The sequence below is a fragment of the Polypterus senegalus genome, chromosome 6, assembly GCF_016835505.1.
Source record: "Polypterus senegalus isolate Bchr_013 chromosome 6, ASM1683550v1, whole genome shotgun sequence".
In the NCBI taxonomy this organism is placed as follows: Eukaryota; Metazoa; Chordata; class Cladistia; order Polypteriformes; family Polypteridae; genus Polypterus; species Polypterus senegalus.
Window position 1 is genome coordinate 23,471,965 of NC_053159.1, and position 12,043 is coordinate 23,484,007.

General features: G+C 40.1%; 1 protein-coding gene across 5 annotated transcripts in view; it reads left to right on the top strand.

The window, feature by feature from the left end:
- Positions 1-12,043, top strand: part of ttll10 (tubulin tyrosine ligase-like family, member 10) — a 327,871-nt gene that overhangs the window by 227,293 nt on the left and 88,535 nt on the right. For all 5 annotated transcript variants that reach the window (XM_039755585.1, XM_039755587.1, XM_039755588.1 and 2 more), the window contains 2 exons: positions 3,600-4,135; positions 6,218-6,301. In XM_039755585.1, coding sequence (XP_039611519.1) covers positions 3,600-4,135; positions 6,218-6,301 — 620 coding nt within the window. The remainder of the gene's footprint in view (positions 1-3,599; positions 4,136-6,217; positions 6,302-12,043) is intronic.

The following is a 12,043-nucleotide window of genomic DNA, read 5'->3' on the forward strand; positions in this document are numbered from 1 at the left end:
CGTGTGCCGACTGAACGTGTCTTCTCCTGAGGTTTATGGCTAACCTGTTGTTTTTGAACGGGACAATTTTTAACTTTGTGCCTTTACACAGGGCCTTCGTGCTGTCTACTTTTCTTTACCCCGTCACTGATAAAATCCATGCATCCTAAAGCTCAAAGCAAACTTCCACACCGGAGTCATATTTAAAGACAGGAGGAGGCATAAGGTGAGTAACAGGAACGTGGAGAAGGATGTTTTGTTTGAAACTGTAAGTTCCATTTGCCTATAGAGGCCTAAGATTTTATAGCAACATGAGGATCGAGAAGAATGAATGAGGTGAAGTGCAATACAGCGCAAACTCTAATGGCTGAAGAGATCAGTCTGGCCAGAGAACAGCTGGAAGGACGATGGCAAACGGCTGGAATGTCCAGTAGGGCTACTTAGGGCAGTGGATTGCCTTTGTACCCATCAGTAATTTGAATGAGAAGAAAAAGTACAGGTAACAAAAGGGCCGTGCTCTGCATGACAGTCTCTAGTGCATGCTTAGCTGTGGGAACTGACACCTGGCTGAAAACACAGGTCACTTTACGTGTTGGTGTGACATCCTATCTCTGGGTTTCCCTGACAGCAGCATGGAGGCCATCTGCAGCTTCAGCACGAGCTGCCAGCCATAGAGCTCTGCTCACCTACCGCTTGTGTGTAACCAAAACGTGCAGAGCTAGGACATCTGATATAGAGACGTCTGTTATATAGTGCCTTTCATATCTATCTATCTATCTATCTATCTATCTATCTATCTATCTATCTATCTATCTATCTATCTATCTATCTATCTATCTATCTATCTAATCTGTTATATAGTGCCTTTCATCTATCTATCTATCTATCTATCTATCTATCTATCTATCTAGGGGGTGAACTGGTGCTCAACTGGGAATGAAAAGTATTGGTAGGCATCAATAATATGTTTTAATTAATGTGTGGGGTAGGAGGAGTGTAAAGGGGGGGTAGTGGTGGTTGTCGGATATATACCTTTTTTTTCTTGAATATTGGGATAATATTGTTTGTCTTATGACTGTATATTGTTAATGCTCATAATAAAAGTCATTTTAAAAATAAATAAATAAAATCTATCTATCTATCTAGTATATAGTGCCTTTCATATCTATCTATCTATCTATCTATCTATCTATCTATCTATCTATCTATCTATCTATTCTATCTATCTATCTATCTATCTATCTATCTATCTATCTATCTATCTATCTATCTATCTAAACCTTTTCATATGATGAAGTGGGTGTCTTCAAGTGCAGGGCAGTCCTTTTTCCTTTTCTCTTCACCCTATACACCTCAGAATACAAATATAACAGCAGGTCATGTCACCTGCAGAAATACTCAGATGATTCTGCACTTATGGGGTGTACTGATTAGAGGGATGAGACAAACGAGATGAGTCGGGTTATATAGTGTCTTATCTATCTATCTATCTATCTATCTATCTATCTATCTATCTATCTATCTATCTATCTATCTATCTATCTATCATATAGTACCCATATACTACCCTTCATGTCTATTTTTATAACATATAGTGTCTTACATATCTACTATATAGTGCCTTTCATGTCTCTCTATTATATAGTGCTTTCCTATATATTTATATATCTTACATATATTAACTTTTATGTTTGCCTTTTTATAATATAGTGCCTTACACTTCTATCTATCTATCTATCTATCTATCTATCTATCTATCTGTCTATATCTATCTATCATCTATCTATCTAATCTGTTATATATCCTATCATATCTATCTATCTATCTATCTATCTATCTATCTATCTATCTATCTATCTAGGGGGTGAACTGGTGCTCAACTGGGAATGAAAAGTATTGGTAGGCATCAATAATATGTTTTAATTAATGTGTGGGGTAGGAGGAGTGTAAAGGGGGGGTAGTGGTGGTTGTCGGATATATACCTTTTTTTTCTTGAATATTGGGATAATATTGTTTGTCTTATGACTGTATATTGTTAATGCTCATAATAAAAGTCATTTTAAAAATAAATAAAAAAAATCTATCTATCTATCTAGTATATAGTGCCTTTCATATCTATCTATCTATCTATCTATCTATCTATCTATCTATCTATCTATCTATCTATCTATCTATCTATCTATCTATCATATAGTACCCATATACTACCCTTCATGTCTATTTTTATAACATATAGTGTCTTACATATCTACTATATAGTGCCTTTCATGTCTCTCTATTATATAGTGCTTTCCTATATATTTATATATCTTACATATATTAACTTTTATGTTTGCCTTTTTATAATATAGTGCCTTACACTTCTATCTATCTATCTATCTATCTATCTATCTATCTATCTATCTATCTATCTATCTATCTATCTATCTATCTATCTATCTATCTAATACTCTCTAATATCCTGTATCCATATCTCTGGATACTCCTCGGCTAAGAAACTTTCCTCGATGTTTGAGTGACAGATCCCTTGTAAAACTGGCGGCTGTTGTCAGGGTAACCGTCGTCAGGGTAACATGGGGCTGTTTACAGTTGAAAGTGTTTGCTGATCCTGGTCAAACAATTTCGGTAGCGAAGTACTCAAGCATATACAGTAGGAAGCAAAAGCTCTGCGATCAGTGTGTCACTCCATGACTGTGTATTTATTTATTTATTTGACTTTCCTCAAGTTGCTGGCCTCAAATTCAAAAGTGAAGTAAAACTTCAGCACGTTGTGGGGAACATATTTTTAATAGCTGCTGCAGACCTCAAAGGTTAGAATGCATTTTGTGCCTTTTAATTGTTTTCCATTTCTTGACATTTCATTCTTTTTTATTTCTTTCTCCGCTTGTTGAATTTAGATTGAGTTATTTCTGTGTATGGCACATGCAGTTGCATGCGCTGACTGATTTTGCCTCTCTGTATGGTGCTGGGGGACACTTGGAGGTGCCTAACTGCTGATGATTTTTTGGGGGGCCAGTGGCTTTTAATTTCAGGCTGGTTTTAACAAATGTGAAATGGCAACTGCTTGTTTTTAGTCCTGAGGGAACATCAGTGTTTACTGATGGATGGCGTTTAAATTAATGGAATATCAAACCACTTGAACCCTTGGGAATATTCCAATAAAGACCTTGTGAATGCGCTCAGGTGCGGCTCGGCTTTTATTTTTAGATCAAGCTCATTTCTGTCCTGGCCGCCTATGTATTGACTTCTCCAAGAATTTAGATGAACATTTCATGATTTCCTACGTATAATCGTTTCCAATATTTACTTTTAAATATTAACTTGACCCCAATTAAAAAAAGGGTCTTGACTTTCATTTCTGATCTGCTAATATGATTGATTTTAAAAAGGACTTACAGCAAGTGATGTGAAAAAAAGGGAAAATACCGTGAAGTAGGTGTAGACTAAGGTCAGGGAGTAAACGGCATACAGACAATGAAACAGCGTCCAGTACATTCATTCATTTTTATTATTTTAAAACACATCATGTTTTGGTAATTCCTATTTTAGACACATATTTTTGGTGTTGTATTTAAACTGTTGACAAATAATTTACATGTTCTCTTGTTCTTTTCTCGCAGCCACTGCAGCGAGCACAAGTGGGGTGGTCCGAGCAACCTGTTGAGTCCCAAATCCATCTTCTACCAGGAGGAGTCCCAGCAAATCTCCACGGGGGAGGCAGCCACCAATGACAGAGGAGCCGACCGAAGTACTATGCGTGTCAGGAGTGGAGACAACACCCAAGACGGAGACAAGTTGGAGCCCTCAGAGGGCAATGAGCTGGAGACCAAATCCAACGTGCACAGTCAAACAGTTATCGATGCCAAATGTTTGAAGAGCGGTGACACTCATTTAGCAAAAGATGCTGTGGGCAGGGAAGGCCCGAGTGCTTCAGACAGTCCTGAGCAGGCGGCATGCGAGGCAGAGGCCAACGTGGAGGCAGACGTCCAGGATGATGTAGGGGAGCCAAAGGCAGACAGGAAAGAGGAAGGCATGAAAAAACGAACTCAGGCTAATCGTAAAGGAGAATCCAAAACCCAAGAGGGGAACTCTAGGCGAGGGGAGAAGGCACCGAGAGAGAGGAAGGAGACGGAGCATCATCCTCTGGGGAAGGAAGGTGGGAATGCTATGTAACAGAGCAAAGGCCTTGCTTGAGTGTGTGTGCGTGTGTGTGTGTGTGTGAGAGAGAGAGAAAGGGCGAGTGCACTCTGGGTGACTTTCAAATCCCATTAAATACATAAAACGTCTGAAAGAAGAATCCCCACATCACACTGTCTGTAGGTACAGGCGGTGCACAAAAAGAACAGAGAGTTCATAATGGCAACTGTGATGGCAAACACACAGAGGCAGGACTGAAAATGGCAAAGGCATTAATGGGGGTGGCAAAGGCAGTTTATTAAGTCACGCCATGTTCAGAGCAGCTCTATAGCATTCAAATACTGCCATGTTAAATCTCAAATAGGCTTCCGTTGTCTGTAAACTAGAGGTGCCTTCACACAGTGGGAGTCTCTCTGTCTGACTGTGCCCACTTGAGTTCACTCATTCCTGGATGGGCATTTTGTGTGCCCAGAAGACTGTATACTGCTTACCATTCCTGATTGTCCCTGGGCACCTTACAAATGTCACTTCATGGACAGATAGATGTGAAAGGCACTATATGATAGATAGATAGTTAGATAGATAGATAGATCATTATTATTTTAAAATACCTTATTGTAACCTAATGTACACAAAAGGTGAAAATAAGTAGCGTGAGTTCAAATGAATCCACTAATTCTAACAAATTATATGTTGGAAACACAGATTCAATAAAATTACAAAATAACAAATAAAAATAGACATAACCCACACAAATGAATATCAAGTTAATTCCCACTTACCAGTCCATGAGTAATTCCCTATCATCAATAGAACACAATCTCCCCAAACACCCCTGATGGTTTTAAAAGTGCTGACATCATTAATGAGTTTATAATGTGCAATTACTTTAGTCTGCTTTTAACTAGTACTTCAAACGTTAGTACATCATCAGTTGTTAATGTGTTTTATCTTTGATCTTTCTAGCCTTTAAAATTTCTTATTTTACCTGGTCTACCAAAAAAAACTGGCAAGTAAGGCATTGATTTTTAAGTTTCCTAGAAAATATTAAAGCAAAAACAAAAGTACTTAATGTAAATGAAAATAGTTTTTCTGCAGCAAAAATAATGCATATGTAAGGCACTATAGATAGATATGAAAGGCACTATATAATAGATAAATACTGTAGGTAGATAGATAGATGTGAAAGGCACTATATAATGGATAGATAGATAGATATGAAAGGCACTATATAATAGATAGATAGATTTGAAAGGCACTATATAATAGATAGATAGATAGACAGATGTGACAGGGAATATATAATAGATAGATATGAAAGGCACTATATAATAAATAGATAGATAGATGTGAAAGGCACTATATAATAGATAGATATGAAAGGCAGTATATAATAGATAGATAGATTTGAAAGGCACTATATAATAGATAGATAGATAGGAAGGGAGGTTGGTATCCAACTTGTCCATAACTCGTCCTTCCAGTCACACCCTTATCAAACACTCACTTCCCAATTGTAAGTTCACCAGCCCTTGAATTTCAGACCTTAGCTAACAGCCACCGTGCGGGTCCCAGACGCTGTACCGCTGTGTCAGACCCCCACAGATAAGGACATATGAAGCCCAGCCAGCCCGTTTGCCCTGTCAGCTGACCAAAACACAGCAAACATCCTGCCCTCTAGTGACTTGGAGGATTCCTGAGGCGTTGCTCACTGACTCCTGTATGTATCTGGTGTTGCCTCCTATTGTCTGTAGAGGACAATAATAATTGGATTTAATTGTGTTTGAAGTTGTGTTTGCCTGCTAGTTCCAAAATCTCTAAATACTATTATTAAAAAACATAGTAGTGTTTAGTGTATTAAATTTATCCCATATTAAAGTGCTACATTATTATCAACTCTATTTAATTAAATGACTATTTCATGTGTGTTTGGAGTCTGAACATAGCTTGATATTTTACATTTTTGTGCATGTAGTCTAACACAGACTGTATTGTTATGATATTTGTTTATGCTCATATTGAAATATTTCTAGTGGCGTGTTCCTCATTTAACTTTATTTCTGGCTAAGATTCCTCAGACTGACTGCTTGATTCCTTGCAGATTTGCAGTCTGATTGGAGCAAGTGCTGGCCCACTCGGTGTGTGTGTGAGAGGAGTTTGCATTGCAGGTGCCCGCCTATCACAGGTTAGAATAATTGGTAACTCTTAGTTGGCCTAGTATGGGTGTGTGAGGGTGAGCGTCTATATATGCAAGATGTGCCCACCCATTGTTGGCTTCTGCCTTTATGCTCCATGCTCCCGGCATTTTGTACAATGTGTAATGCTCTTAACAGAGGTGCCAGCTAGAAAGAGGTTTCCGGGGACGAGGGCACCATTTGATTGGTACAAGGTAGGAAATTTGTCCCTGAGGGGACCAGCAGAGATAATGAAGAGGACCACAATGATTAGTTCACTACACAATACACCAAAACATCAGTGTTTCCCCAAACATTTGGCTGTCTCTGTTTGTGGTCCTTCCACAAGTGGTATAGTCGGCAGGATTATCAACTTATTGTCCCAGGCTGTAACTTCATTTTTCCTGTGCTGGTGACTCCACCTGTTGGGTTCTTGGGTTCCCAGCACATATCTTGGGCTTGCTGCCCCCTTCTAGCAGCCCATGCATTCCTACACTGGCAAGGGCAGGGCCTCCCCTTCTGCCAATGTGGCTAACTCTCATTCCTGGAGGTCTTGTGTTAGACTCATGCTTATCCCGTGTCAGTGTCATGGTGCCTGTGACTCTGGAAGCCTCTTTCCAAATGTGCACAGTTTATCGATTAATATGGATTGTGATTAATATAAAAATGATATTTGGATATTATTGATAATATTTCATATTTGAATAAAATTGATTCTGAGCACTGTTTAAATAGTGCTGAATACAGTAGTACTGGCATTTTAATATAATTTATTATTAATATTCATTTGCTGTCAATATTAATATTATTATTCAAGCTAATTAAATATTTAGAATTTTTAAAAATGTTGATTATGTTTATTACTAATATTACAACATTTGCGAGTATTATTAATATTTAAGGTGGCACAGTAGTGCCATACTGGGTACTGCTGGCTCACCTGCCCAGTTTCCTGGGTTCAGTCATTGTTCAGGTGAAGTTTGCAGATTACGGCTTGGTTACCAGGTGAGACCAAATTGACCCCAGGGTGCGTATGGGTGAGGCCGTCTGCATGCATGTGCCCTGAGATGGACTGGTGCCTCAACCTGGGCTGCTTCCTGCTCTGTGCCCTGTGATGCTGGCATAGGCTTCCAAGGCCCTGAAATATTTGGCGGGGATGGGTGTTTAAGAATGTTTTTGTGTGGATTCTGTTTGAAACAGTGGACAGGTAAAGATCAGTACACAAGAAAGAGAGCGACAAATGTCGAAAAGTGCTAATCAGGAATCAACGTCATAAAAGAGAAACCAAAAGTTCAAAATCACCAGGGGAACTTTAAATATAAGAAATCACTAGTGATGAGCGTACCCTGCTGAATTCTCATCATCTTGAGTTCAGTGAACTGTGAAAATGTTCAGCAGACGTTGGCGAAATGCATTGAAGTCCATGGGGAAGGTGGAACTGAATTACATGGGAGTGGATTAGAATGGTGCAATGGACTTCAATGTGTCCCTGAGGGCTATGCTGGGCCACTTACTGTGGCTAAAAATATGACCTAAGCTATGAGGGAGCAGTGCTAGCCACTGTGCCTCCATGGAATAGAATGATAAACCTGTTGTCAGAACAGTGACACTTCTTACAGAGTATAGCAACAGTAACAGGAAACATGAATTCACTGAGGCCTGGCCTCTACAAGTCCAGTACACATACCAGTAACAGAAACCAAGAGGGAGGGCACTGGAGAGGAGCAGAGAAGGGTCCCATCTAGTCCCCTAAATAAGCAGTCAGGGCCTGGAAATCTACTCTGAGCCAGGACTCGTTCATTTTTATGAGTGTTCGCCGGTCGACCCCGTCTGCAGCACTGAACGCCCACTCAGACACTTTCAGTACATACTGAGCGAGCTCATAGCCTAAATCCAGCCCCATGACCTTCATCTCCATGGGGTCGTCAGTATGCATAGACTCACATGCCGTGTCCCCCACCCCAGGTAGTCACTCATCAGCCTATTCTGCGTCCGACCGGGTTACTGAGGCTGGAGAAAGTCTCTCCACACATCCATCAGATTGTCACCACCATGGCAGCTGCTGCTGCTGCTACTAACTACATGTGAAGAGGTGGCCGAGGGGGAATGAGGGGTGAGAGGCGTTAACCAGTACTGGTAAGGATGGAACAGAGATCACACATCCAACGCTGGCTGCTACAGCCCTGTGATTTCATGCTGGCCTCTTCACATCATCATGGGCCACTGGGAAAAAAAAAGGTTTGCCTAAGCCAACCACACTGTGAACTTTCAGGGAAACATTTGGTAAACAGGATCACTGGCGAACCCAGAAACTTTGCTCGGAATAACTGCCTCTAATTCTCTTTCTTTTAGAGAGTTCTCCCAAAATTAGTACATAAAAATACCTGTACTGTGATGACATGAAATGTACCAACATAATTTTGTCCTGCAATTCCACAAAATGACAACTCCCTTGGCCAACAGAAAGAAAGATCTGAAAGAGACAACTCAGTGATGTTGCTACCTTAATGATGAACATAATAATCATAAGGAAAAACAAAAACAGCACCTGTCAGGCTTTCAAAAATAAAAAAAGTATAATCGTAATAATTATTGCATAGTGCCTGTGGGGAATAACTAACACACACGTGTCATGGCCTTATGAGGGCATGCCTGTGCATTAATGATTGTTTAATAATAAAAAACATACTTTTTTGAATAACATATATATATATATATATATAGTGAGAGCTAGCCCGAACACCATGAGACAGACTCCACCAGTTCTATAAAACACACGTTTATTTTCAGTTCAATCCCTGCACACTCACAGTGCCCCACACCAATCACCCTTACACGGTCCTTTAAACGTCAATGGGCTCCCTTTCTTCCTCTCTCTAGAGCTTCGTCCTCCTCCTGCACCCGACTCGGTCTCCCCAAATGGAGTGAGGTGGCCCCTTTTATCCCAGAAGTGCTCCAGGTGCCTGACGATGAACTTCCGGCAGCACTCCGGGCATAAACCATCCCTGATCTGTCAGCACTTCCTGGTGTCCCGGAAGTGCAGTCCCCCAGGGATCAAGGACCTGTGGGTGCCAAGGGAAAAGAAGTGGCGCTCTCCCGGTTCTTCCTTCCTCCGGGCATGGTTCCTGGCTGTCTATCACAATAAATATACATATACTAGGGGAACCTGCTCGCTTTGCTTGCCAACCACCATGCGGGCACTACTCACTAGCCACTTCGCCGCTCTGCTGCTTGCTTATGGCGAAGATGAAATACAATTTAAACCAATTGTTATTTTCATGGGAATTGTTACGTATGCATAATAAACTAATTATTTTACATTACAGCGAGTAATTAACCATTGTAAAAAAATAGTTAAACATAATAAAATGAAAGAAAATTATGTTTCATGTTGCATTAGAGGCATTCGTTGCGTTATACGTTTTCGTTCTGCTTGGCTTTGAAAGTAACACGCAAATACTTTTCAATTTTACTGTAAAACTTCAGTAGAAACAATATTTGGAATTAACTTTTCATCAATATTGCTTTGAATTTTGATTCTGTGTTTGGAGTTACAATGTGACAAAGCAACATATGACTGCCCGTGAGTGAATTTTGTTTCTTTCTCTCGAATAAATAAACCAACTTTTTCAAATGTTTGTCCCAGTGATTTGTTAATTGTCATAGCAAAAGCTACTCTAACGGGAAACTGTAAGCGTTTTAATATGAATGGCATATTAAGATCTCCTTTGGTGTCTAATGTTATCTGCGGAAGATGTACTACATTGCCTTTCTTGTCACCTGTTAAAATTTTACATGTCAGAATTGTTCGACCAATTTTGAATACAACTAATCTTGTTCCATTGCATAGCCCATCACTCAGACATAAATTACGCAATCACATTACGATACATCCGTCGTTCTACAGTAATTTGGCTGGTGGAAGATACGGTTGTAGATATTCTACAGGATATTGTAAGTTGATGTTTTCATCCTCCGCACCATCACCACCAGCTGTTTCAGCAGAGTCTACTGATACACATTTAACTATTTTGCCATGTAACCGATCGACAATTTTCACGCTAATTCGTTTGACTTCATTGTTTCTCGGTGCTAAAATTGCCCGCGTACTCATTTCTTCTGTTGATAACCCTCCGGGATGAATTCTTCAGTAAGATTTGGACATAATAAGTCTTCTTTAATTAAGAACTTAAAGTGAGGAAAACATAAAAATTCATAAGAGCTGAGAGTGCAGGAACTGTGTCTGACAAAAGCATTCACATGAATGAAAGGTGAGAGGACCGTGGGCGCGGGCCGTTAGCCGTAAATGGTGGAGAGGAGGGCGGAACTTGAGAAAATCTCTTGGCAATAGTCTCATCTCGTCTTATATATATATTTGTGGTGTACAGAATCTGCCAAATAATACGAAAACACACGTGTTTTGTCCTAATTGGGGCTCATCAGGTGTGCATACCACTGTTTCTCCTTGCGGGGATCGAACCTCGGACATTAGGACTAGAGGCGAAGCTTCTGACATTGCACCACAGTGGCTGGTTTGCTTACTTGACAGAGTGAAAATCGGAGTATTACATTCATAGCTCTGGTCACAATCTGATATTTGGATGGTCACCTACCAGGTAATGCTGTTGGTTGGTCGGCAAACATCCACCTCTCAACTACGAGAAGCAGCTTATGGATATGTTATACAGTATCTGTAAACCACAAGCGTTACCTGGTAGGTAACCACCCAAACAATCAGATTGCGATTCAGACCTAAGAATTTAATATATATAACTGTATATATAAATGTTAATTCAGAAAGAATGATACAGGCACTTTTTATGATGTTTCTTGCCCAGATTTTGAGACGGTGGTGACAGTAACCCTACAGAGAGCCTGTCTTTAACATAGATGGTTAATAGTTAGAAATCAGATGCCTTATTTTTGAAAAAGTATGGATATTTGAAAATACCTGATATTGAACGCCTGCAAATTACAGATGAGGCTATAAAGGACTCCCTTCTTAATCTGACATTGTAGCAGAAGGATTGCACAATGTTGACGACAGAATGCAGCTAACATATGGTGGTTAGTTATGGAAGGCTGGTTTAAAGGAGAAGGTTCATCAATGCCTTACTAAGTGTGCTCCATGTCAGGCCAGTGATTATTTCAATGTCTATCCCTCTGCTGAGTGTGTCTGTGTCCCGGGCCCACCTTAGAGTTTCTGTTGCTTGTAATGGATGCACATGTACTGTCTGCTGTGATGATGCTTTATTCTGGTGCTAATTTATAGTCCATAGCAGTTTGTTAATTTGTCAGTTGATGGCATTCACCATCCACCATGGGGTTCAAGGCCTTTAATGCATTTTGGCTGGTTGTATTTTTGTTTTGGTGGCCAGCTTGAGTTTTGCTTATGAGCAAGAGGGTCCGTCCTGTTGATATTAGTTTGTCTGCTAGAGTCCAGGATGTCCGCTCTCAATGGCACTGATTTCTCATCTATTCCTCGTTAGAAAAGTGCGTCATTGTCACTGCTGTTTACTTAAAACTAGCTGTGTAAGCCTGTGCTGTATAAAGCCTGGGGTCCTGGAAACTATTGAAATCGTCAGAAAAAAAATGTAAATGTAGAGATGTCAGGTAATTGAAAGGAACTACTATGGGTGTCTCTCTCCTAGGAGGATTCGTTTTGCCGACATGCTCGCCTTGCTTGTATATTAGCTTCTTCTTTTTCTTTCGGCTGCTCCCGTTAGGGGTTGCCACAGTGGATCATCTTCTTC